Source organism: Drosophila erecta, unplaced genomic scaffold, assembly GCF_003286155.1.
Source record: "Drosophila erecta strain 14021-0224.00,06,07 unplaced genomic scaffold, DereRS2 tig00000055-arrow-pilon, whole genome shotgun sequence".
NCBI lineage: Eukaryota > Metazoa > Arthropoda > Insecta > Diptera > Drosophilidae > Drosophila > Drosophila erecta.
Window position 1 is genome coordinate 14,907,064 of NW_020825200.1, and position 27,701 is coordinate 14,934,764.

Consider the following 27,701-nt stretch of genomic DNA (forward strand, 5'->3'; position numbering starts at 1 on the left):
TCTCTAACCTCCAACCGCTTGAAAAAAATTGCAAATTTTAAAGATGACGCATCAGTTGAGCTGATTTGCAAAGCGAAGTTTGCACAGCAGAAATTTAATTAAAAAGGAGTATACCAAATGACTATATCTTTAACAGGCGTATGTAGTTTTAGGTATTTTAGGATATATAAGCTTTAAGCCTGTGTAGTCATTGCTTGCTCACTCTACTCAAAAGTAATACTTTTTCAATAATAAGAACCATAAACCTACAAGTAATAACTATTTAAAGAAATTTGCAGTATGAATGGATAAACCTATTTAAAAGCCTTTCCGAGCATCGGTAATGGACAGGTGCTATTGTGTGCTTGGGCCAAATAAATCCGAAACCGATGAGCTGCTGCCATTGATTAACCCCCAATTGTGGCTGCATTTGACATGGGAACCTGTCTGGTGGAATCCATTCCATCGGTGAAGCTCCATGGGCACCCACGAACATTTAAATTCGAAATCAAATGCCGAATCATTCACTTTGAGGGCACTCCCGCAGTTAGTCACACAGAATGTCCAATGAAATGCTATCGCTTTCTAATTACTCACCCATTGTTTGTTGGCTCTTGTTTGTGCTGTTTGTTTAATGACGGCTTTGGAAAATTGCTTTGGCAAATCAAAATAATGACCGCAAATTTCGGCTTATCTTGATTCGCTGGGTGTTATTTTTCCACGATGCCCCGTGCACATTTGCACACACATTTAGTACGTGCCTTTTTGCCTTTTACTTTGCCTTATCAATCAATCAATTAGCTGGCCGGCTGGCTTTGAGTGCATAAGTCTATTTTTGTAGCTAAAAGCCAGCCTTTGTCCATTTGTTGTTTTCCTTCCGTCGCTCTCAGGCATTTTGAGTGGAGCCGAAGGAGCAGAAAGCTGGACAACTCGATGATGGCTGATTCCATTCCACGGAACAGCCTTAAGCCAAAGGTATAGCTTCATCCAAGTGCACAAGGGGGGGAGAAGATTATTTTAAAGAAGTACCATTTTTTACCAAGATATGAACCATATTTTATTCAAGATGTTATGGAAGTTTTTTTTAGTTATATGTAAATTACAGATTATTTAAAGAATTGCATATACTTAGGATTAACACAATGGCAAAACATAAGCCAAACTTTCTGCTGCCGATTTTCCTCATTAAACTCCAGTATTACTCCAGTATGATTTTAAGTTCCTTTATCTGTTGCGACCAAGCGAAGTAATACAACTTTCCGAAAACTTTTCAATCCTCAGTGAAGCAATTGAGTGTGGACCGAAAAACGAGAGCGCCGCAGAAAGTTTACCAACAGAATTTAATCAAAAACTTGGAGGGTAAATTGTCCAAGTGGTTCACCTGTTGGCTGCATTTTAAATCAACGAGGCAAACAATCAGCGCAGAGGAGCTGCTCCTAGTCCCCAGACAAGATGTCGCAGCATTTCACATCGATATTCGAGAACCTGCGATTCGTGACCATCAAACGTGCGACAAATGCGCAACAGCAGCAGCAGCAACAGCAACTGCAGCAGCAGCAGCAGCAACAGAAGGCACATGTAGCCGCACAGCAACAAAACAGCAGAAAAATCAAAACTCAAGCTACGCCAACGGTGAATGGCAATGGGCTCTTGAGCTGCAATCCAAATGGCGGAGGAGGTGACTCCTCGCCCTGCCATGAAGTGGATCTTGCGGGAGGAGCTCAAGGAGCAGGAGGAGCAGGGGGCTTGCCATCTTCAAGTGGCACGCCATTGAGGCACCACAAGCGCGCCAGTATCTCCACAGCGTCGCCTCCAGTTCGCGAACGGCGTGGCACCAACACCAGCATCGTGGTCGAACTGGATGGGAATGGGAGTGGCGGTGGAGGTGGAGGTGGCCAGGGTACGGGATGTCCTCCCTCGGGCAGTGGCACTGCGTCCGGAAAAAGTTCGCGGGAACTATCGCCGTCGCCCAAAAACCAACAGCAGCCCAGAAAGATGTCACAGGATTATCGGTCGCGTGCCGGCAGGTAAGGATTGCATTTATCACACATACATGGAGCACGCCACTGCTGGCATGACTGATAAATTGTTTGGGGCAGCCACAGGATAGCGGCAGCACTAAGCAGAGCTAGTTGAACTTAGGAACTAGATGGGTTTTGCAGGGGATGCTGGTAAAAAGCATTTGTCGCGCGATATCGAGTTTCAAAAATAAGAAAACCACACCTAAGCTATGGTGCTAAACAAGTTAATATTAAACAATTTGCCCTAGGCTAAATGAAAAAGGAAATAAGTTGAATTTTTAGGGGTTCATTGCACGCAATTTTCAATAAATTTATGTGTGGCTTTAATGCTTTAAATAGCCTACAATATCATTTATTCCATTAAATGTGTGGCTAAGTTTTACCGCATAATCCAGACAATCGAATCATCTTTTATAGGAAATAAAACACATATGTTTTTCTGCATATTTAATTTTAAGAGGAGCAGACGGGAATAGAGGATTCCGAGTGGTTAGACAAATTGCGCGATTAATGTGCGAAGCTTAGTGGCCAAATGGCCCTCAGATTCGCTGGCGTGGCACCTACTTATCCACGCTTTCCAACCACATCTGAAATCACTTTCTAAATTGCAGCTTTATGCACCTGGACGACGAGGGACGCAGTCTGCTGATGCGCAAGCCGATGAGACTGAAGAACATCGAGGGCAGGCCGGAGGTCTACGACACGCTGCACTGCAAGGGTCGCGAGGTGAGTCACGTCCAGGATTGCAGGAGGGGATTGGGAGTCCCGGCCACTGGCAATAATTAGCCATTGCACGTGGCCAAGAAGCCACTGCTCCATGCACGAGCGGGACTGCCATAAAAGGGCAGTAAAACAATTCTTGGCTAAGAGCAGAAAGTTTCAGCCGGAGGAATGCGTTAAAAGTGAGTTGGCCAACGAGCGCAAGAAACATTGCATACTTGCAGGAGTTATTTAATGTTAGCCTGCCATGTAATTGTTTGTGTGACTGCCTGTTCCATCTCTCTTATGTGTGTGTGTGTGTTACTGTGTGGCTGCAGCCTGCATATGTGTGGGTGGCTCCTGGCGCTTTGTTTGCTTGCTCGTCTGCAATTGGAGCGTTTTACAGCAGTTTTGTTATGCAAAAGTTGGCAGAGTGCGTGCCCCGGCTGGTTGGCGGATTAAATAAAGGACCCGGCTGCTCCTTTTTTTCGTGCCAGTCCACAAAAGTTTTCCCATCGTAATAAAGTGGCCTGAAGTTGGCTCATTTTTCTGAATTTTTTCCTTGCTTTGTGGGTGTTAAATTATATACTATTTTTGGGCTAATGTGGCGAATGTGGTTCGTTTTTGCCGAAAATGTTGAGCTATACGAGCGACAAAATTGGGCGGAATAAGCTGTTTGTCTTCCAAGCTGAAAATAATTAATAATGGAGAAGGCCGTCGCTATATTTTATATCAAAACAAAGAGTAAGACAACTTAATACAGAAATGAGTTTTCATCAGCCTAGTGAAAAATACACTTTTGTGTTAGGAATGATATAAAGTGAGCTTGTTTTTCAAATGGCTTCGAGGAACATTTTCTAATTGCTGTTGACTCTAATTTAACTTGTAGTACCTGTCAGTGCTCAAAACTCGCTATGCTCGTTAGGCAAATGTCTTTGGATACCTTTCAGCGTTGTTGCCGCCACAATCTGCATAATTTAATTTGGCCAAAACGGATTCAGCCAGCGCCGCTCCATTGGTTCGAACCTCATTAAGCCGAGTGAAAGCGGCAGGAGTAAAGGGCAAATTGCAGAGGTGAAGTGGCAAGTCAGAAGTCGGCTTAAAGTTGGGACACCTAACCCCAATTAGCCCGGCACCCCCAGAAGTCCAGAGTCGCAGTGGCAGTGGCAGTGGCAGTTGCAGCTGCACTTGCAGTTCAGCTACACTTTCTATGCTAATTAAGTCAGCATCAACGCCAACGGCGGAAGTGGCGCAACGAATCCTTTTTCACAATCAAATTTCATTTCCCTTTCGCCGCCCGCGCACCAAGCGCCGTTTTAATGCCCTCGAAATTATGCAATGCACAAATTTATATGAGCCACTGTGCCATTTTGTTTAAGCACTCCATGCAACAACATGCAAATTGCTCCCAAGGACCCCCACTTCCGACACCCAGGTAATTATAATGGAGCTCTGCTTAAGCGATGGCCCGGCAACTTAAGTTTAAACATTAAGTTTACATCGGGGCATTTAACACTCGGGATTTTGTGAGTTGAGCATGTGAAAAGGGTCTTTAATCGTTACCAGTTAATGAAACTTAATCCGTGTCCTGGTGTTGGCTTCAGTGACTTTGGTGCCCAGCTCTTTTGATATCATGCACTCGACTACCGAAAGTTTGGGCAGATATTTTCGTAGCATTTTTCATTACCACAGACAGCATTTCCACTTAATTTGTGTGCCAGTTGCCGAGCAATTTGAATTTCATGGCCAAAAGGTGGGCCAAAAAGTGGCAAAACAAACTTAACTGCCGCAGAATGCAGCTTATATTTGAATTCCTTCGTGGTTATGTTTCTGCTCCGGAAGAAAACTGGCATCTCGGGAAACTTATGGCAATGGCTTGGCCGGAAATTCAATTGGCTGGAAAATGTTATTTTTGGGATGTTTCGGTGAGAGCACTTGTCATGTTGCCAATAACTTTTTTATTGCTTTTGGTTAACTTTCTGTTGACATTTCACATAAAACTTGGGAATACCTGCAACTTAAGCAACTTTACAATAAGTCTATTTCTCTTCAATGTTTAACTATTAATGTACTTAAAAAGATATATAGCAAGATAACTTAGCAAAAGCCCTTGTTTTTCCGTGCTAAGCTTATAAGTGCAATCCGCTTTAGGTTTTCGCTGTTTTTAGCTGTCAGTGCAATGCAAGCAAGGGCATCCGAAGTTCGTTGTTGTCTAAGGAAACATGCCCCATGGCGAGTGAAAACGGCTACACTTCTTTCACTTTCCCGCGCCGAAGGGCATAATTCAGCTGCAAACACGAGGAGAAGCGAAAAACTAACCATTTTCGGCGGCCAAGTCGTGCTCCTCTTCTGGAGAAAGTGCAGTTCCTTGGGGAGGTGCCACCAAGTGGAGTTGGGTGGCACGTGGGCCGCGGAAAACCAAACTTACACGCCAAACTTTAAGCTCCCCGCCCTGTAAATGGGTGTGTTTGTGGGTGTGGGTGGGTGGGAAAACCTTGCAGCGTTTCCTTCGTATTTATTTCGGCAGCTGCAACAATTTCCGGTTCCGCTGCAAATGCCGCTCCTCCTGTTTATATTTACATAAAACAATTTTGGACAACTTTGAGTGCTAACCAGTTCCGCGCTGGCAATTATTTGCATTCCCACCCGGGCAGCAAGAAATTCATTTGCTCTGCTGCAGATGGAAATGAAAATGAAAAGCCAGCGCTTTTATGACGCCTTGTTTAGCTTATGAGGCTCTCGCCCACGGAAAATAATAATTTAGCCACTTAACCACACGCACTCCGCGCATGATTCCGGCTTATTAGGAAAATAAGTCCTTCCAGTTGCTAACTGACTTATTTTCGTCATGTGTGTCGCTGGTTTTTGGGTGATGTTTTTGGTTCCCTGGCTCGGTTGCTGTTTGCATTGTGCATAAATTTGTCTTGTGCAGCTGAGTGAAAATTGGCAAAGTTTATGTGGGCGGGCAGCACGGAAAAGAGGGAGCAATTGCATTTTTGCCATGTGCATACAAGGCAAAGTATGTGGTTTGCCTTTAAGTTCCAACTGCACTTTATTGTGGCCAAGGCGGTTGCAAACAAGAGAGTTTTAAAATTAATGTGCCTTTGTGGAAATCGCAGCTCAACATTGAAGTACGTTCACAAACTAATCCTTTGAATTTCCCCTCCACCTTTTTTGCCAACTGTGATACTTTGACTGCTATTGCTTTCCAACTTTTACTGCCACTACCACTTTTACTAGCCCTACCACTTTTATTACCTCAACAACTGCTGGAACGACAGGGTGTTGGAAAGGTATTACATTTTAACAACCAATTCAGATTTTTAAGTTATTGTGAGATGCAGCTATGCTAATCCACCTTTTAATACTTATTTTATTAAGTATTTTATATTCAAGAGTGAGGAGAAAACAAGATAGAAAGCCACAGTCGAGTTTCCCGAGTTCCTCAGCTAGTGGAAATGTAAGCGAGAAAAAATTATATTAAAAAAATGTTTTAAATTTTAATGTGGATTTTAAGAGAATTGCGTCGGAAGCATTTAGATATATGCCACTTCAAAATCCGATTAAGATGAGTTGAGTTATGGAGTTTAGAACTTCAGCCTTGGGACATTTCTTAATTTATTGAATTTCTATACAAGAAAATTAAAAAACAATGAATTTCTAAATTTAAATGCAGATTTTTAGAGAGTTGCGCCAGAAACATTTAGAGGTATGCCACTTCAAAATCCGATTAAAATAAGTAGAGTTGTGGAGTTTAGAACTTCAGCCTTGGGCAATTTTTTAATTTTTTTCAATTTCTACAACATCATAACATCAGAAAAATTCCAAAAATTAAAAAAAAAAAGTAATTTCTAAATTTGAGTGTATCTAGTATCTTTTTACTCTTTTTTTTTCTTTTACTCTACGAGTAACTGGTATAAAAAGTCTTATGAAACTCAATTTTCAGACTAACTTTGATAAGACTTTATACTTTGCTTTATACTTAAATAAAATGAATCTATACCAAGAAAGTTTATTTGATCAAATGGTTTTAATTACGCTTATTAATATTTATTTGTATTACATTTTACAAGCAACTGTTAACCACAACAATTACTTCGAAGATTCTATATAGGACGCTTCTGAAAATAATTTTCTTTTGAAATTAACTTTTCAACGAGTTACTCAACTTAATTGGCTTGGTTTATAACTATTCACTTGAAAATGTAATGCCCTGAATCGCTCCTTATTTCAGCAGTTAATGTGTCCTGTACCATTTTTACCCACTAAACTTGCTCGTAAGCTTCAACAAGCTGCTTTTCCGCGGCATACACTGCGTATGATTGACGTAATTGTAGCGAGCATAGCCGCATGAAATTTTTTAGTTAGACACTTGCGACACTTGAGCAGTTTTTATGCCACACTTTGCCAAGCCAATTCGAGAGCTCAACTGCCTGGAAAAACAAACTAATTATGACCGCGGGTGTCTTGGGCGGATTGTGGCTGCTTTTCCAGGGAGCAATAGACAGACCGAAGTCGTGGCGTTGAGTAAATTAAACCGTCGGGCAAATAAACTGAGAAGAAAGGTGGAGGAAAGTGCAGGCAGGAATCCGAGGTGAGCTGTGGCACTGGAAATGAAAATTACAACGACACGCATCATAAAAAACAAACAGAGATGCGGGCTTAAGTTGAGGAAAAGCGCGCAAGAAAAACGACGGGGAGGAAAAGCGACATCCGCAATTGACGGTGAAATGCTTTTAAAACGCTCCTTACTAAGCTGGGGTGGATTCCCAAGGACCTGTGGCCTCCTCATCTTGTTTATCAATTTAATTTTTGTTCCATTGTTACTCTCCACTTGTTCCTGAACTGTCACCAGTTCCTTGCTCGTGTTTTCGCTTTCTCCGACTGCCATTCTTGGCCATTTGTCGCTGCAGGGCAATTGCCAATAAAAATTTAATTACCAAAATGAGCAATTACACTTGTTCAATTAAAGCTGTCAAAACATGGGACACAGACTGTATTCATCCCGACTTGATGACCTATTTGTGGGGCTCCCTCTTCTATTCTCTTCAGATTCTATCCTGCTCGAAGGCCACCTGTACGAGCAGCATTATGAACATTGGCAATGCGGCGGTGGAGGCTAGGAAGCCGGATCTGATCCTGGAACACGCCAAGGACTTCCTGGAGCAGTACTTCACATCGATAAAGCGGTGAGCTTTTCATCTCATAGCGTATAACACAATTAGAGCATACTTAGAATAGCCTGACAAACAACATTTAAGATTCAAAGGCACCAGAACATTATACCATCACATGATCCCATCTTATCTCCCATCTCGAATGTAGTACATCATCTACCGCCCACGAGACGCGGTGGAAACAGGTGCGCCAGAGCATTGAGACCACTGGACATTATCAGCTAACCGAAACGGAGCTAATTTATGGTGCCAAATTGGCCTGGCGCAATTCTTCTCGTTGCATTGGCCGAATACAATGGTCGAAGTTGCAGGTGAGTGCTCCGCATGCTGATTTATGTTGTATGAATCGAAATTATTAAGACTTATGGGAAATTCAATTTATCGGCTAAACGTCTTTAAGTTTTATTTGGCAAAGTTACACGCACGTAATTCATAAGGATTAGATGGATTTATCAGTGAATCATGACCGGAGAGGTCATGCAAAACTCGAGAACAGCTTTCATTAGCCACAAAATATGACAACAATTCATCAAGACACATTAGGCTTAAACGTATGCAATTCCAGAAAATTATATGGGCAATACACCCGTCGGAGTAGTCAGCCAAATTTGTCAGAGCACAAATCACAGACGAATATATAATATGTGCCTTTGTCTGGGCCACATTACTCTAGATTTATGCGTGTTCCAAGCAAATGACAAATGTCGAAGGCGAAGAGCAGAGTCAAAGAGGAAATAGACAAAGACAAAGCTAAAATTTGAAATGCAAATCCTCGTAAATTTTAATTTGCTCCAAAAAGAAATGGCGCCCAAGGCGGAGATTTATTCCCGTGCACCCGAATCTACATACTCGTATACAAATACGAATTATAATGATCAGTAGTTGGCACATCAAATGGGTGGGTGTGTGTGCCTAGCAAAGTGTAAACCGATTTGCATTTCCGCCTGAATGATTCACGTGTGTTTGTTAGCCGAGAATCCGAGAAGGCAAATCTGATTTCCAAAGACAAGTAGTCACCTTCAGCGCCATGCCAAATAAATGTACTTTGCATTTGCAGACGGATGTCAGTTTCGCTTCAAACTAAATAAAGCCGTTTAAACAACCACAGAGGAATGATGAATCAGCACATAATAACAAAACACACAGTATTCAATTGTTTAACTAGAAGTAAAAAGTTAAACAGTAAAACAGTAAAACAAGCGGATACAAAGCAGCATAAATATTTTCCATGTTAATTTCATTTTTGGCGCTGCTTTTGATTACATGTAAAAGTTTTCCAAAGTTATCCAATACCACTCTGGCGAGACAAAAAATGCGAAGAACTTTGCTTTAAATTAAATGAAGTATGTGTGGCATAAGCACTTAAAAAGGGTTCAGTTTTGTGCGCTTTGCAAACTTAATTAGGAAACTCGTTGTACATGGGTTCGCCCCGACAGAAAAAACATGGCAAAACCCAACACAGCAGAAAATCGAATGAAAAGGGCTTTCCTTGGCCAGGAATGAATTTCAGTTCGAGTGGCTTAAACATAGAAATCCCATAAAGCCAACTGTGGGTACTCCATCCTGGCCTAGACCCAAAAACAGCAAAACCCACAAAGCAGGTGTGGAAAAAAAACAATTGTACGGAGCCAGATAACAGGAGCAAAAAGGAGTGTGAGTTCGACACTTAAACAGAAATATTGCAAAAAATTCATTGAAGCGAAATAATTGAAAAAGGGTTTCGGTGTGTGAACAAGTTGCGAACAACTCTCTTATGCGATCCCATGCCGCAAATAAAACACATATAGAAGTTACACAGAAATTTATGTCACATTTATCATCCGCCCCGTTGAACGAGGCGAATAAAAAAGGAAACATAAATGCGTTGCACAGCTTTAGGGCTTGGGGGCTGGCAACTAAAATTCATGAACAAACAATTGTTTACACTTTTAGTTTTCTGTCTGCTCGTGCTGTTGATTTTTATAGTTTCCAGCTGCAAGCATTTGAATATTTTAGGTAATTTAAGCTCTGCGGGAATCGCGTTTTTTCACCCCTCTGCGTGGAAATTTATACAAGTTCCACTGAAAAGTGATTCGTTATTGTCAAGCTGATATTTCTATTATTTATATGCTGTATTTTGCAGGTCTTTGACTGTCGGTATGTGACAACAACAAGTGGCATGTTTGAAGCCATTTGCAATCACATTAAATATGCAACAAATAAAGGCAACCTGAGGTAATTGAATCTGTCGGTCAAGTGCTAGCTAAATTAAATATTTATTCAATGTTTTTCTTAGAAAATATTAGGGAATGAATGCAAAACACTAGCACACTTTAAAAAAAATATAATTATATACTCGTATTGCCCAAAATGTTTCGATTGAACAATTAACACTCGCAATTTGGAATGCAAATTTAAATATTCCTGCAAAGCGTAATTGCCATGGAAATTAGGACGAACGGACAATTTTAGAAGACCTCTAATCGTTCTGAGCTGCACATAATTATTAATATTTTCCCATGCTCTTTGGCATACACAATTTTCAAATTTTCAAATAATCTACTCGCTACGTGGCAGACGTCGGTGGAGTGTTTGCGAAAAGTGATTGCCAAATTATGGGTTTGGCCTGCTAATTGGCTGAATTGAGAGGGTGAAAGCGAAGGGGCTGCTGCCAATTTGATGCCACGAATATTTGAAGCACCATCCCTTTTCCGACTTCCCCGTTTGATTCAGTTGGTGTTGCACTTTTGACTTGTACGCACATTATGACGCAAAGCGCTTTTGGCTGTTTCCAAAAGTTTCATTGAACTTTGGCGAACTTTAACGTTTTGGGTACACAAATTGTTTTGCGGTTGCCTGTGTAAAATAAATTGATTTTATATTTCAGGTCGGCCATCACGATATTTCCCCAACGCACAGATGCCAAGCATGATTATCGCATTTGGAATAACCAATTAATATCTTATGCCGGCTACAAGCAGGCGGATGGGAAAATCATTGGCGATCCCATGAATGTCGAGTTTACCGAGGTGGGCACCTAATACTCGTAATATGAGACCAGTAGTCCTAAGATATTTTATAATTTATCTTGACTTTTCGTTTCCTGTTTATTTGAATGCAGAGTTATAGAAACGGTTCGAAAATATTTACAATACCATCAAACAGTTCTTATTTATTCATGTGGTTCTGCGCTATCCACCTATCAATTTACATATCATACATGGATAAATACATGTTTTTTGCTCAGCCATCACGATATTTACACGCATCAACTGCTTTTGCCTTTAACTCCGAGCCTCAACCGCCCTTTTGACCCAGCCAATTTCCCATGTGGCGACCTTTTGTCGAACCAACAAGTTGGAAAAGGCCCAAAAGCCCACAGCAGCGGCAAGTTCGCTCTATAACTCGTTGTAATAAATCTCTTTTTAAATACGCAAAAACCGAGCAAACAACAAAGCTGTCAATAAATACGAGCACAAATACGGTAGCAGATGTTTCAGCCGAGCGGGTGGCACACTGCGATCCATGGTTTCAGTCAATCCCATGCCCACCGTGGTGTACACGTATTTGCATATAAAACCGAGCCCCAAAGTATCCCCATTTATTTTTACACATGTCACTTTTATGTCCGCAACTGGCTGCCACTGGCCTTATGCTGATTTTCGATTCCGAATCACATTTGTTTGATGTCCAATCCCATCGCTCCTCCATCCATCAGGTCTGCACCAAGCTGGGCTGGAAGAGCAAGGGCAGCGAGTGGGACATACTGCCATTGGTGGTCTCGGCCAATGGCCACGATCCGGACTACTTTGATTACCCGCCCGAGCTGATACTGGAAGTGCCGCTGACCCATCCCAAGTGAGTATAAAGATACATCCATATGGGGCTATTACTACAGCTTCCTCTCACTCTGACTTATATCCAATAAAACTCAAATATTTATAACCGATTGCGAAAGCACACATGTAAGCTCCACTCGAAACACAGTTGTCGATGTTTTTAAAAATATACCCCAAAAAGTGTACTAATCAGGAGTACGCCAAGTTGGTTTTTATGTATTGCATGTATTTCCTATTCGATAAGAAGTAGTTAATAGTCCGCCACCCTGGCGAAGCCAATCCTTTCGCTGCCCTTATCGAACACAGTGTAGAACTTGCCAATGAAGACGTCACCCAGAATCCAGAAGCTAAGACCATCCATATAGGTGAAGGCGGACATGCAATAGGTTTGGCCATTCTGCGTCAGCTTGACAATGTAGTCCCTGGGTGCCAGGGTGAAGGCAGTACCACCGATATTCAGGTTGACCTTGGGCAGGGCTGAAACTCGACTGCAACTCACGAATGCCTCTCCACCGCCATTATCGGTGGCGCCCAGCTGGCGATTGATTCTTTTGTAGGCGGCCAGGGGGGCCACGATCAACGAGGTGCCAGTGTCGGCGATGGCTTGGCATCCGCTGCAGAGCAAAACGCCATTGGTCTTGATGGTGTTCACCGTGAACTGCCAGTAGGCAGGAACCGAAACGGGGACGTAGGTGAGGCTTCCCTTGTAGAGGCTCGAGTCAATGCCGCCCAGGATCAGTTCTCCGCCGAGGACAGCGGTTCCCTGTCGCTTGAGGTAGAAGGAGATGACGGGCTCATCGAGCACTCCCTGGGAGATCATGTTGTCGAACGGCGGAGTCACTCCATCATCGGCAATCGTGCTGAAGGCCAGTCCCAGGATTCCAGCGAAAGGAGCATCCACGAAGGTTGTACCCGGCTCGCTGAGTGCCTCGCCGAATGTCTGATCCCGGATGGTGACTCCCGCTATGGCCACCGTGTCGGTGGACAAGAATCCGGAGAGACTGCCAGTGCCATATTCGATGGCGAACTCCTCACCATTGGCCACATAGGTGCTGGATGCCGTCGAGTTGTACTTGTTGTGCCTCTGGCAGGCGGTATTTGAAGCCGGGCAGCTGGCACTTGGAACCCACAGATTGGCGGATCCCGTGTCGAACAGAATGTTGAATCTCTGCTGAGGGGTTCCGATGGTGATCACTCCGTAGTACTCATTGTTCATGGAGTTCTGCAGGCTTTCCGTGTCACCCGCGGAGCTGGTACTGAAGGAGGTCTCCGACACCACGGAGTACTTGGACGCCAGCACGGTCTTCTCGGCCTTCACACTTCCATGGGTCTTTTTGAAGTTCCTGTTCCTGTGCAGCTGGACGCGATTCAGCTTGCCAGCGGAATAGCCAATCCCGAGAAGCACCAATAAAACTAACAACTGTCTCATGTCTGCGGCTGAAATTCGACTATGAATAGATTCCAAATGGGCTCGGAATTTAAATAGCTTCTGTCTGCTCTCCCGTGTTTTATTGTCTTTCTGCAAATATTCATAGGTTTCCTATTCATGGAAGCTAATAACGTCCACGAGTTCTGTTGGCACACTTAGGCTGACTCGGAAACAAAGCCCTCTAGTCTTAAACATTAAAGAAATCGGCAAATATTTGTTGCTCGTTTTGGGCATCTTTTTAATACAAGTGTTTTAACAAAAAGCGTATGATTAGTAGGTGCGGATTAGTAGGTGCGGATTAGTAGGTGAATAAGTCTGAAATTCAAGTAAAGTATCTGGGGTATTCATGGCCGTAGAACGAGTAATCGATGCCGTATCTAGAGGGTTCTCTAGCATTAGCATACGTGTAGGTGTGGGGATACCTACGATAGGTTGAATTCCTCTTTAGCTTAGCGAATCCAATTCTCTCCTGGCCCACATCGAAGACAGTATAGACTTTTCCTAAGAAAATGTCCCCCAGTATCCATAATAGATTTCCCTCCAAGTAGGAAAAGCCCGATAGGCACAGGGTTTGATTGTTATCCGCCTGGAGCTCGTAGATGTAATCCTTTGGGGCAAGTGTGTAGGTAGAGCCGCCGATATTTAGGTTAACATTCGGCAGTCGGCTTAGACGGCTGCAGTCAACAAAGGCCTCTCCTTCTCCATTATCAGTGGCATTCAATACTATATTGATCGCTATGTAGGCTCGCAGGGGAACGACGATGAGCGAGGTGCCCGTATCGGCGATGGCCTGGCAGCCGTTGCAGAGCAGGATGTCCCTGACTTTCACCGAGTTAGCCGTAAATTGCCAATAGGCAGGCATCGAAACTGGAACGTAGTTGATGCAGCCCCTGTAGATGCTGGGATCGATTCCTCCCCAGATGACTTCTCCGCCAGACTGCGAGGTTCCATCGCGCCTGAGGTTGACGGAGAACACCGCGCGTTCGACCAATCCTTGTTTGATGATGTTGTCAAAGGGAGTGGCGACGCCGCCGGAGATGGACCCAAATCCCATTCCAACTATGCCATCAAAAGTGGTGTCCACAAAGGCTAGACCTGGTTCCTCGACGGCCTCGACGAAAGTCTGATTTTCGATTACCATACCGTCTATGTTCACCGTATCCGTAGAGAGAAATCCGGACAAGCTGCCTGAGCCGTACTGTAGGCTGAATCCACTTCCGTTCTCCACATAGGAGCTCGACGCACTCGAGTTGTATTTATTGTGCTCCTGGCAGGCTTCGTTGGTGCTTGCACACTTGGAACTCGGCACCCATAAGTCGGATGATCCCGTATCGAACTGGAGATTAAAACACTGCGGTGGTGTTCCGATGCAGACCCGAATGGTGTATTCCAGATTGAATCCGTTGGCCACCATCTGCGTCCTTTGTGAGGCTTGTTTGTCCACCAGAAAGTACTTGGCCGCCAGCACGATCTTCTCCGCCTTCACATTTGCATGGGTCTTGTTCTGGTTCACCTGGCGAGCGATGGGAGTCCTCTTGAGTTGGCCCATCGAGTGGCCAAGCAGCAGTAAAAATAGTGGTATAATTAGTAGATGGCCGACTTGCATGTTTGCGTCTTGTGCACTAATGTGTCTTATTGCAAGCAAGGAAGGCAGTTTATATACTCACATATAACGCACTCCATAACTTGACGGTTATATGATTTTAGTTATATGATTTCGTTTCGTGTTCTTTGTTCATCAGCTGAAGTATCCATGGAAATATGGTTAATGCTGTTGGCTAAGCGCCTTTTACGTGACATCGTGACTCTTTAATTAAATCGTCTTTATTATGCACCCAATTATAAATGTATCTCTTCATTTGACGTTTAGTACACAATACAATATTACACTGCATAGTTCTGTATAAAATGTGTTTCCAAATTATCTGCACATTTCACTGGGTTCAGTTGGGACTGCAATGTTTAGCTTCTCAATTAGCTCGGCTTCGACGCCATGTCGGGATTAAGTCCGGCGTACATCAGCTGGTCGGGTGATGGCTTGTATAACCAATGGATTTGCATCCACAATCGCGGCCTGTGGCCACTGGCCACCCACACCAGCGACCCTATCTCCCAATATGAACCGAGCTGGCGAAATAAAAGCACCCACTACCCGTACTCTTGCGCTCCCATTGCAGATTCGAATGGTTCTCGGATCTGGGACTGCGGTGGTACGCCCTGCCCGCCGTATCCAGTATGCTGTTCGATGTGGGCGGCATCCAGTTTACGGCCACCACATTCAGCGGTTGGTACATGTCGACAGAGATTGGCAGCCGGAATTTATGCGACACAAATCGCCGCAATATGCTCGAGGTAAGTTGGAGTAAAAAGACATTCGCCCCTGTGTATCTGTGGTAATTTTAGTATTGATATCCGCCCCCTCCCCTGCTGACATTGTCCTTGTCCGATGTCCTTGATGTCTTTGTCGCTGTATCGCGATGTGGCGCTTATTTCATTATAAGGCCGCATAATGTGCAGCGCACCCAGCAACCGGGGACTCCCCCTATCATTCCTGCTGTCTCCACATAAAGCCCTTTTTTCTGGGCCAGCATTCTTTTAGCCACCAGCTATGTGGGTGGCGGGTGTAAGCTGGTTAACAGCACTTAAGAACGGCGGCTCTTTAAGGCTTGAAAAAATAACTACGGTCTGAAAATTAAAGTACTTTTGCGCATGATGTGCTCGGTTCTGACCTGCAACTAAATACACTGGCGATGCATTTAAAATTCGATCGATCTCAGCAGCCTAATTAGATTTCAGCAGCATGAGAACGCCATTAGCACTTCTCCGGAAATCAGGCACCATTTTATGACAGCAAAATGCCATCGGGGCACAGGTGCATTGGTAGGCCAACTTAGGTAGGCCACTTATGAAATAAAATGAAAAATACAAAAAAGAGTTTTTAATACCTCTTCCATTATTTAATCGAAGTCAACATGTTCTTGGCACCGTAAAATATCACAGCTATTAAATGCAGTTTTAGTGATAATTATATTAACTTAAAGTATTAAAGTGCCCTAAGTGAAGTGACGAAATGCGGGCGCCATGGCAAACATTTGCCATTATTTTGTGGTATTTGTCATCATCAAAGTCAATCAGTTGCAAGCAACAGCTCCACTCGTGACATTCGATGGCCTGTGGCTAAATTAATAATTGGCATACGTGTACGGTGTGGCTTCCGACTCGCAAGTGGCAAGGTGCTTTCGGGTTTGGGCCACTTGTTGGGCCTGACCACCGCAACCAACAGTAGTTGGTAATTAATAAATGCTGGCCACAAAACCGAGCACAGTAATCGAAAGTCGAAAATGGACATAGTTATTCGATTAGAGCGATTAGGCAGTAACGAAATTGATTTTTAACCGACCGCAGACGGTGGCGCTGAAGATGAACCTGGACACCCGCACACCCACGTCCCTGTGGAAGGACAAGGCCGTCGTGGAGATGAACATCGCCGTGCTCCACTCCTACCAGAGTCGCAACGTGACCATTGTGGATCACCACACGGCCAGCGAGAGCTTCATGAAGCATTTCGAGAACGAGTCCAAGCTCAGGTGAGTGAATCCCCAGATCGGCGATTATATCCTGTCTGTTTGTTTATGGCCTGGCTGGGCTTGCAGTTATGACACCTCCGCATTCGCATCCGCATCCGTATCCACATATGTACACATATCCATATCCCAACCGCATGTTTATGGCGTAACGTGTTTTATTTGACTTTCGCGCGGCCGCGGGGAAAATCGCGCGGAAAACTCTTTGCAGGTGCGAAAGTAAATTTATTGTTTCCAATTTGCTGTCGCCAGCGTTTATGTAAAGTGCTCGCGAGACACATAAATGCCGCACAATTTGTCAAACTTATTTCATTCTCGTTGGGAAAGCGGCCAAGTTTCCCTGGTCGTAGGAGTTAAAAATAAGTACTACATTATTCGCATTTTACTTTTGTTTATTTACTTATATATATAGTTATTCCCATGTCCTTAACCTTGTTCAAATGGGCTATTTTAGAATCCCAAACCAGTCTTAAAGAGTCTCCCCTTACAAGCACTAAATCAAAACCATAAGCCCGTGTCTATTTTTATAGCCACGGCAGACGGGGGCAGCCACAATTAACTTCGTTAATGGTAATCTCCCATTTGGGGCACTAAAAATACTCGTTATTTCAAATGCTGGGCTGGAAATGATCCAAATGAGTCCAAAGGATTCAGCCACCCGCTCGTCAATTAAGGGCCATCACTTACCGGTGCTGAAATCGCCTCTGTTTCTCTACAGGAATGGGTGTCCCGCTGATTGGATTTGGATCGTGCCGCCGCTGTCGGGCTCCATAACGCCGGTGTTCCACCAGGAGATGGCTCTGTACTACCTGAAGCCCTCGTTCGAGTACCAGGATCCCGCCTGGCGCACCCACGTGTGGAAGAAGGGGCGTGGCGAGAGCAAGGGCAAGAAGCCAAGACGTAAATTCAATTTTAAACAAATCGCTAGGTAAGTACTTGCCGTTAACGTGGCGACCTTTGGCGCTGCTCCTGCTCCCACTCCTGCCCATACTCCCACTATTAGCCTGCCCCATTCGGTGGATGATGATGATGTTGATACTCGCATCCTTGCCCGTGTAATTGTCCCCGTTTGCGGAACGGTGTTCGGTCGTTTTGCCACCGTGTCACACGACAGCATCAGCAGGGATTAGCTTTTAAGTAGATTACATGGATTGTGGTTTATTGCCATGGGGCTTCCTGCTCCGCAGCTCCTGCTCCGCTGCTCCGACTCCATCTGCTCCAGTGTTATCAAGTCGCCCGGATAATTTGGTACATTGCATCATGTTTGTTGTGCCCGTTATTGTTATTTTAAATGTTATTTGCCGGGATACTGCCGCGTCCTTTCTATCTGAGATCTCCCCTAGATTTAGCAGGAGAATTGGGAACATATGTGCGGCTGAAGTTGATTGTTATGCAAATTTGATGTCCTCATTTTATGCGCGGTAAAATGTTGAGACATTTATAAGTTAGTTTCCGCTTTTACGAACTTAAATTGAAACCCATCAGGAAGCAAGCGAGTTTATTTAAACTCAGTGAATTGGCGAATTTAAGTCCCAGCAAACTAACCGATGATCTCAACGAAATGGTTGGGATTTTAGTTAACTTGCAGTTAAGTAAACTTACTTTGGCCCATATGCAATCTGATGCAGAAGCCCATTGTACACCAAATATATTAATCAATTCAGTGTCCGATTTGTGGTGAGCAAGTGAATGAAGCAGAAACTACCGGACTGCAAATCCGAGCAAATTATTCATTTAGCGTTGGCTGAATTGCATTTAATCCTTACACCTATTCATGTATCTATCTATTAATCGGATGCTCAAACAAACTTCTGCGGCGAGCACTAACAAATAAAACCAATTACACAATTAAGCAGGCAGAGAAAAACATATGAAATAATGAGAATTGCTGTTAAATAAAGCGTGAAGAATTATAATGATTAATTAACGACCGCACTTTAAATCGCTGCACGGTAATATCATTGTCCACACCAGCGTATTTTGCATGCTAATTAATTTTAATTTACTGCAATCAGTCCGTTGAAGCCAGCAACATGGCCAACAAGCAACTGCCAAATGGCGCTCACAAATTCATTAAAAAGTTATCAATTAAAACTGTTGCAACTGCACATGTACGGCCTTCCATTAAATCGACGCCTCTTCGGGGACAACTTTTTATCAGTGCTTAAATGACATCATTCGTATTTACGTATTTATGAGGATATACGTATCCGCACATATATCCATGTTGGGATGACAGGCCGTAGACATAATTAAGTTTAATTGTTTCAGCACGCGCCGCGGCTCTTAGCTCTGATGAGATGAAATGGAATTAAATCAGCGCTGACATCGACAACTTTATGAAAATGAAATTATATTCATGCTCGCACAAAAGTGTGCAGTGAAATGCGTGTGGATGAAGTGGTGGAGATGGAGGTGGAGCAGGAGACGGAGCTCCAGGGGATCGGGAGTGGAAGGTGCTGCAAAGTGGAAGTGCCAGACATATTGAATTACATTTAAACTGCCTATAAGCATCCATTTGCACTCTTATCCCAAAAAGTAGTGCCCTGCCAGGAGCAGACTGAAGGCAGCCGGCGCAGAGCCAAGAAAACAATGGCATCCCCAAGGAAAATAATAAATGGGAATCACGCGTGCTGAAGCTCGAACTAGGGAATACCCTAGATTGACACTCAGGCGCTGTCCATAGAAGGTGTTTGTTGAAAGCAGACGCCACTAATGTATCTTATTCCGAGTAGAATTCCTGTTATATATTCCAAACCTTTTATGTTTATATTTTGCTTACTTGCGCAATTAATATATTTACACAACTCCTCAATAGTAAATATAATACAGCCAAAGGATGCTGAAGCAGCAGACGGCGTTCCTCCTATGGATTGGCTTTTAATTTTGCGCAGGAAAATTCCTCGACATTTATTGTATTCCTTCGCCTTTCGCCGTGCATCAAATTTTATGCGATCCTACTTTAAATGTCGAAGTGAGGGGCGCGAGGAAAATCGCATCGTCGGACTCTATGAAATAAAATGGAGGTTCTTTTGCGCCCTCTTGATTATTGACTAACCATGTGTGCGGATCCTTGACGAAAATACATATGTGTGCCCCACTTGTAGACAATTTTCCAATTACTCGGCATGTCAATCAAAGTGGCTATATCAGCCGGCGGCTCCTATGTTCTACATATGTTATGGTCTTACCCCCGACAAGAAGGCTTATGGGTCTTATGTCCATGGATGCTGGTCGTGCAGCTTTAAGGCATTCAGCATTTGCCCAAATGTACTAGTTAAACCAAGGCTCTTTCTCACTTCGTTGCAGGGCTGTGAAATTTACATCGAAACTATTTGGACGCGCCTTGTCGAAGCGCATAAAGGCAACAGTTCTTTATGCCACCGAAACTGGCAAATCGGAGCAATATGCCAAGCAGCTTTGTGAGCTACTGGGACACGCATTCAATGCTCAGGTGAGTTTAGCTCGAGGTATTTAATGAAGTAGAAATGAAACATTCCAGCTTGTCACTTCTGTGTTAAAAGTTTCATTTCTAGCCTCAGAACTGATCTGAAAATATTGTTATTATCCCAAAATAGAGTGGCTAGTTTGCACATTTAGTTTCAAATTTGTAAAAAATAAGCCCGGGAAATGAGCTACGATTAGGCATACTTCATACTGCCAAGTGACATCCCTAATTTGACATTATAAAACGCTTTAACCTACATCTAAAATTAGCCCATTTCGGGTGGCCCCAATTTAACCTGCGACCTTAGACTTCCCGTAAAGGCCAGCGCCACATGAGACAAATTAGCATAAAACCGAAATTTACTTTTACATTTTTTGGCCGGCTTAGTGTCCGATCCACAGGATTCAGTCCAGCTTGGCCTAGTCGTAGTCCTGGCTTCCTGGACATGTGTGTGTAAAAAGCATCTGCCGGCTGCCTGGCAAAATAAGATAAGATATTTGCCAGAATCCAGGCTCATTAGGTTCTCTGTCCATAATGCGTGTTTTGGGCCGAGTGTCTAATGACCACAAAAGTGTTTGGCCTAGCATAAAACGAAAGAAATGAATACAGATACCCACTGCTAGAGGGCTTAATTGTTTATTCATTTAGATATATTGCATGTCGGACTACGATATATCCTCCATTGAGCACGAGGCATTGTTAATTGTTGTGGCCTCCACCTTTGGCAACGGCGATCCCCCCGAAAATGGCGAGGTAAGTACTCCCCCCGGATCACACTAAACTAATTAATGGATTAGGCCCAGCCGCCTCCTAACGACCCGAAATGTGAACTTTAACTTTTCGTCCCTGCCGCGCAGCTTTTCTCCCAGGAACTGTATGCGATGCGTGTCCAGGAGTCTGGCGAGCATGGATTGCAGGACTCCAGGTGAGTCAATAAATTGCCACCCTTTCTGGGTGCTCCTCCATCACTTCATTCTGTTGGCGCAGTCTTTGCATAAATTTCGTATAAATCAATTTTTTGCGGTTACTTCGATGTAGGGGAAGGAGCAAGGATAATAAATGGGCACGAACTGATGGGGGGCGTAACCGAATTGCTTTTCAAGCAAGTTTTCTTTCATTTTGAATTTCAAGCTCATGCAAATGGGTTTTTTCCGTATCAATTTTTATTGCATACTTCGGGGGGCATGCAATGAGATTTTAATCCCTTGTCTTTGGTAAGGAAAGAAAAGCCGGATTATTTAATTATTAAGCTGGACTGGGTTGGAATGTGATCCAAAATAGTGCGCACTAAAAGGGACAGCTGATAAGATGGAAAATATAGTAAATCCAGGATTCTGTGCAGTTTTTAAATTAGGAAGTACACATTTAAGTCCATAAAATACAGGAAACCATGTCTTCTTACTTCAAATTGAATTATATTTATTAATGAAATTTAATGCAACGGGCTAGTCAGGTGGGCGCTTTTAATATTTATCTAAACGCAATTTAGGGCATTCTTGGGGTTAAGCAAATATCAATTATATTCCCTGGGCCTACATCAGGTATGCCCACTGTAGCTACTTGCGACTCCAAAGTTGCCGGCTTTATTGCTGACACATATTTGGCATTTTTGTATTATTAATTGGCCCTCTTGTTGTTGTCCCGCATACTCGGCTTTAAAATTACAAAGGCACACACATACAGACATGGGCACTCGCACACACACCGATGCACTGGGATAAGGACACGCACTTAAGTGCGTGCCGCTTGAGAGAGCAGACAAATCCGCGCAATTTCCCTTCCGCCAGAGCGAAGGGGAAAAAACAATAACAATAATTTTGTTATTTCGATATTTTCCCGCACGTATGTAGGTCTGTGTGGGGTTTTTATGATGTAAAGGGGATTTCCGCTTGACAACTTTGACAACTTGGGGCACACACACATCAGCCATTCTTTGGTGGCTAAATTTATACCTAAACAAGCTGGCAGTCGCCTGTTGAAAATGAAATTGAAAATTCATATGGTGCTGGCGGAAGGACCCGGGGCTGCCGAAACAAACACACGTCCCCACGGACGGAAGCCAATTCAATAACATAATACGAGAGTCGGCTGTAAAAAATGTCCTGCGGCCGCATTTCCGCACTTCCGCACTTCCGATAAGGGAGATGATTTAATTGAAAAATAATGACGGGATTCTCTGATCTGACATAATTGTGCGTGTTTATTGTATCGATTGGGCATGTTTATTAATTTGTGTTTATTATAATGGGCGAATTGTGATGAGCAGGCTCCCCTCGTTTTTAGTTTGACTCCTTTTGTGTGCTGTGAAAACCAATTAATTTGATTTATTACTTCTTCATTGGATCTCATTTTGTATTTATCTGCTTGCTGAATTGGGCGAAGCTCATTTGGGCGGAAGTTTCGCAGGAATTTTGCCAAACCTGAGTTAATTAGCATCTCTCAGTCTACGTTTCTTTTTTGTATTATGATTAATTGTCGGGCAAATTATTTTTAGCAAATATAAGGCTCTTTTGTATAGGACTCGGCTATAATCGTTTCAATTATTTGGTAGCATTTCAAGCACTCTCTTTAATCGATTGCAATTTTTGCTTGGCCAGCATTAAAGAAATGAGGTCCTGCTGCCTTGGCTGCCTTTTGGGTGCCACGCTGCGTATGAGCAATTTAAACAACCAAGCTTCGCAGCCTGATACCAAAATCGCTTCGGGGAGGCTATCAAAAGCATGTGCTGGGCTGCTGAAGGTCCTCTTTTGGCTGCTTAAACACTCGAGTGAGCTTGGCTCGTGTATTTGTTTTTTTATGTTCTCGAGGCATTTTGTCGCTTCGCAAATTGCTTTGCTCTTAATTGTTTGCTTCGATTGATTTAATTTTAAAGCTCAGAGCTTGCAAACTTCTGGGGCAACTTGCCGAAACTGAAACTCAAGCTATTGCTTAATAGTTTCCGCAAAGTTTCCAGTCGAAAGTCAAATCTTAGCAGAGACTTTTGGCCAATAAATGGTGAGGAGTAGCGACTTTCGGTTCAGTATTTGTGGCCTAATAAGTGACTTCACTGGTTGGGAATGACATTGCTTGAGCACCACAAAAGAGCACAATTCGTTTAAAAATACTGGCCTTGTCCTGCTTTGAGTCGAGTGACTGTCATCTCGAGCACACTTAATTGCAGTCCATTATGCCATCAACGCCTCTGAGTGTCCTTTTAAGTGTCTGCTGTGTGGGTGGGATGTTTGTGTTTTTATGTGTGAGCACCTGACATCCGTATCCTGTTGTCTGTAAACTGCAACAGCACGGAATGGGGCACTTATCCGGCCTTAGACGTCATCATTAAGGACAGGTGGGTGCGATGCATTTGCCATAAAAGTGGCTTCGCACTGATGATGGCACCTATAAGCTCGCAATTACTCCACTTTGCATAATGAGTGGAGCCAAACACTCGCACAAAACGCTTCTCAAAATCATTAGTGTATTTTTATGCCCCCGCTCCCAGCAGATTTTCAAGTGCACAAAAATAATTACAAGTTGAAGTTGTTGAATGGAGCCACTTGACTCTAGAGCAGACTGAATAAATACGGGCCAAAACGGCACTGCCAGCTTTTAGGCAACTTGGCAATTTATGATGCTGCGGGCTGCACTGCGAACATTGCGTATACGCAGTGTGTTCCTGTTATAGTTTTATGTCGCCTTTTTATTACAAAACAAATTTACCAAATAAATGAATCAATGAAAGTCTGCACATTTGCGATTAGTGCTTACATTTTTAAAATATATTTATCATATTATTTTGCAGTATTTTTATGGCAGTGTTTTGGTGTAAAGGTACAGTGTAAATTCTCTGGAGCTGGTTTCGTTTTAATTATTCGAAGTCCGGGATTTCCAGTCTGCCTCTTCGTTCTTTGGCCCTGCTAGTTTATATTTTTTTCGCTTTTAATAGTTTTGCTCTGCCACCTGCTCTTTTCCCCCATTTTCCCGCCCCACTCGGTGAAAGTTGAGCTGTAAATTACAACACTCTTTTCACGCAATGCTGCACTTTTGGGTGAAAAGGATGTCTGTTTGTTTGCGTGCTCGGTGGATCCTTCCAGCCCGTGTTGTTGCCGCTTTAAGGAGCATGTGATTAAGTTGATAGGCGTCACACAGCTTACAACTTGGCTAAGCACCGAAGCGTTGAGTTGTGCTTGCTGCCGACGTGATGAATTGCATGTGTTTTGGTTGGAGTGGGATTACGTTTACTTATAATTACAATGGGGATTTAAAAGTTAAGGATAAGGTTCTTCTCCTTCGCAAATGTTTCATTGATATCAAACAACATGCTCAGGTTACACTTGCTGACTTTTGCTGTGCATATGCTTAAATATTGATTATCTAATAATATTTCCAAATAATATTTGCCTTTCCTTAATTAAAGCAACTCAGGGCGCATTGCAAAACCCATTTAGATATAATGAGGATTAGGTCTCGTTACTAAAATGGTAGAGCCGCTTAAGTAGCAATGCCGTAATTTAATATTCCTCTCCATGACCATCGTCTTATGAAGAGTAGAGTGGTAGTTTCATCTTGGCCCTAATCCCGACAGGGTCCGCTCCATCAGTCGCTGTTAACAAGCTTCTACAACTTGTAAGCTCCATGGCAGGCATTCGTGACGGGTGCTGAGCCCTCTGCTCGGGGCAACAGGTTTTTACGACCCCAGCAAAGCCATAAACTTTGACCCAAAGCCAAGCTGAGCAGCTGGAGCTCAAATAGTTTTAAATGCACTGGTAGTGGGCCATGGCCTTGGCCAGATGCAGTTGGCAGTTGGCAGTTGAGCCGCTGAGCAGTCTGGCCGAAAGCGGATTTTTGGTCGGTCTTTGGGTTTTCGTTAAAGACTGCCAGTGTTCATTGTTGAATCATCACTCAAATTTTCCCATTCCAACTGAATATATGGGCACTGCAGGCTGCGCGGGGGAAAACCCACATGCTGGGCTTTTCCAGCTTTTCCCGCTTGCCGCTGACGAGCAGCTGACGAGCGCATGATTACGTTTTTTTAGTGAATTGCCCATGTCCAAGTCCATGTCCTTCTCTGGATTCCAGTCCACATCTTGTCTTTTCTTCCTGGCTGCAGCAGTACTTTGTGCTCATTTTATTTTGGCAGTTTTTGCACATTTCATTTTCATTTTTTCCAGAGTTTTTTCTTGTATTTTTCACTACATCCAATGACAAGCGTAATAAATGCTTTGCTGTCAGCCTCTGCTTTTCTTCTTTTATTGTTGCCTCCTTTGGCGTGTTTTGTTCATTGTTTAGTTCCTGCACAACAACAACAGCAGCGGCAGCAGCAGCGCACGGGCGCCCTTGACCACGCCCCCTGCCCATTGTTAGATCGTCCTTTGTGAAATATGAAACGGAGGGCGGGAAAGTCCTCTTAACAGGCCCATTTTAATTTGAGTGTTCTGGGGACTGTTTCCAAAACTGGCCCGCATACTTGGTGCACTGGAAGACGGAATTTGCTGCTAGCTATAGGCCGAATGTCTCACATAAAATCTTTCCTCTTCCGCCCACCCAAACAGCATTGGCTCGTCGAAGTCCTTCATGAAGGCCAGCTCGCGGCAGGAGTTCATGAAGCTGCCACTGCAACAGGTGAAGAGAATCGACCGCTGGGACTCGCTGCGGGGCTCCACCTCGGACACCTTCACCGAGGAGACCTTTGGGCCCCTGTCCAATGTCCGGTTCGCCGTTTTTGCCCTCGGCTCCTCGGCCTATCCGAATTTCGGCGCCTTCGGTCAGTATGTGGACAACATTCTGGGCGAGCTCGGCGGCGAACGCCTGCTGCGGGTGGCCTACGGCGACGAGATGTGCGGACAGGAGCAGTCCTTCCGGAAGTGGGCGCCCGAGGTATTCAAGGTGAGTGCGTTGGTCTAAAGTGACACCTCCATGCGGAATCTGTGCTGGGCACATGCGGAAATTTGCAAGTTTTTGAAAGAGACAAGAACGGAGGAAAACAGTGCGTATACGCAACGCACTTATAGTCGAAAGAGACTTTTAAATTCAACATAACATTAAACTATATATTTCCAAGGAAAATAGTTTACATGTTTCATAAGCAAACATAAAAATAATAAAGATTAAAATCACGTATTGCCAAGGTTTTGAAGTGACAACGCTGCGTATACGCAATGGCGTATTTTAAATGAAGCTTTTCTGTGGATAATAACTGCACTATTATCTAATTGAGCTAATAACTTTAAAATGGGTAATCCTATCCGGTAAAATATTGCCTCCATCCTCAGTTGGCCTGCGAGACCTTCTGCCTGGATCCCGAGGAGAGCCTCTCGGATGCCTCGCTAGCCCTGCAGAACGATTCCCTGACAGTGAACACGGTGCGTCTGGTGCCGTCGGCGAACAAGGGATCCCTGGACAGCAGTCTGTCCAAGTACCACAACAAGAAGGTGCACTGCTGCAAGGCGAAGGCGCAGCCCCACAATCTGACCCGTCTGAGCGAGGGGGCCAAGACCACGATGCTGCTGGAGATCTGTGCACCGGGCTTGGAGTACGAGCCTGGTGATCATGTGGGCATCTTTCCGGCAAATCGAGCGGAGCTGGTAGACGGACTGATTAGCCGCTTGGTGGGTGTGGATAATCCCGACGAGGTGCTGCAGCTGCAGCTGCTAAAGGAGAAGCAGACATCGAATGGGATCTTCAAGTGCTGGGAGCCGCACGACAAAATACCGCCGGATACTCTGAGGAATCTGCTAGCCCGATTCTTCGACCTGACCACTCCGCCATCCCGACAGCTACTCACTTTGCTGGCGGGATTCTGCGAGGACGCCGCGGACAAGGAGCGGCTGGAGTTGCTGGTCAACGATTCGTCCGCCTACGAGGACTGGCGGCACTGGCGACTGCCCCACCTGCTGGACGTTCTGGAGGAGTTCCCCTCGTGCCGGCCACCGGCTCCTCTTCTGCTTGCCCAACTGACGCCGCTGCAGCCTCGCTTCTACTCCATTTCGTCGTCGCCTCGCCGCGTTAGTGACGAAATCCACCTGACGGTAGCCATCGTTAAGTACCGCTGCGAAGATGGCCAGGGTGACGAGCGGTACGGCGTTTGCTCCAACTACCTATCCGGCTTGCGGGCGGACGACGAGCTGTTCATGTTCGTGAGGAGCGCCCTGGGCTTTCACTTGCCCAGCGACCGGAGTCGTCCCATCATTCTGATTGGTCCTGGCACTGGAATAGCTCCATTCCGCTCCTTCTGGCAGGAGTTCCAGGTGCTGCGCGACCTGGATCCCATTGCCAAGTTGCCCAAGATGTGGCTCTTCTTCGGCTGTCGGAATCGGGATGTGGACTTGTACGCCGAGGAAAAGGCGGAGCTGCAGAAGGAGCAGATCCTGGACCGAGTCTTTCTCGCTCTGTCCAGGGAGCAGGCCATTCCGAAGGTAAGTAGTTTTTATGGAGTTAGCAAATAAACTTGGGCTTCTTAAGCCACCACAATAAGTTTTACACAGAAAACATATCATACAACTTTTCATGTGTTATATTCCCACCTTGTTTTTGTGAGCTAGTTATTTAATTTATACAAATTAAATTT

The 27,701-nt window shown here is 44.3% G+C and overlaps 3 protein-coding genes across 3 annotated transcripts in view; 1 reads left to right on the top strand and 2 right to left on the bottom strand.

The window, feature by feature from the left end:
- The window catches only part of LOC6542987 (nitric oxide synthase), a 33,377-nt gene that overhangs the window by 4,089 nt on the left and 1,587 nt on the right, over positions 1-27,701 (top strand). Inside the window, exons 2-16 of the mRNA XM_001969877.3 lie at positions 1,261-2,006; positions 2,612-2,726; positions 7,752-7,888; positions 8,025-8,187; positions 9,999-10,090; positions 10,743-10,884; positions 11,574-11,713; positions 15,301-15,475; positions 16,529-16,710; positions 17,426-17,635; positions 20,017-20,161; positions 20,804-20,908; positions 21,013-21,080; positions 25,687-26,020; positions 26,407-27,549. Coding sequence (XP_001969913.1) covers positions 1,432-2,006; positions 2,612-2,726; positions 7,752-7,888; positions 8,025-8,187; positions 9,999-10,090; positions 10,743-10,884; positions 11,574-11,713; positions 15,301-15,475; positions 16,529-16,710; positions 17,426-17,635; positions 20,017-20,161; positions 20,804-20,908; positions 21,013-21,080; positions 25,687-26,020; positions 26,407-27,549 — 3,726 coding nt within the window. The 5' untranslated portion in view covers positions 1,261-1,431. The remainder of the gene's footprint in view (positions 1-1,260; positions 2,007-2,611; positions 2,727-7,751; positions 7,889-8,024; positions 8,188-9,998; positions 10,091-10,742; positions 10,885-11,573; positions 11,714-15,300; positions 15,476-16,528; positions 16,711-17,425; positions 17,636-20,016; positions 20,162-20,803; positions 20,909-21,012; positions 21,081-25,686; positions 26,021-26,406; positions 27,550-27,701) is intronic.
- On the bottom strand, positions 11,911-13,145 carry LOC6543397 (lysosomal aspartic protease). The gene has a single exon (XM_001969878.3). It carries the CDS (start codon positions 13,121-13,123, stop codon positions 11,945-11,947), a length of 1,179 nt encoding a protein of 392 aa, XP_001969914.1. The 5' UTR covers positions 13,124-13,145; the 3' UTR covers positions 11,911-11,944.
- LOC6543412 (lysosomal aspartic protease) lies at positions 13,446-14,729 on the bottom strand. Its single transcript, XM_001969879.1, has one exon. It carries the CDS (start codon positions 14,727-14,729, stop codon positions 13,446-13,448), a length of 1,284 nt encoding a protein of 427 aa, XP_001969915.1.

Excerpts from the sequence above, each read along its gene's own strand:
- LOC6543412 (XM_001969879.1), bottom strand. The coding sequence starts at position 14,729 with ATGCAAGTCGGCCATCTACTAATTATACCACTATTTTTACTGCTGCTT.
- LOC6543397 (XM_001969878.3), bottom strand. The coding sequence starts at position 13,123 with ATGAGACAGTTGTTAGTTTTATTGGTGCTTCTCGGGATTGGCTATTCC.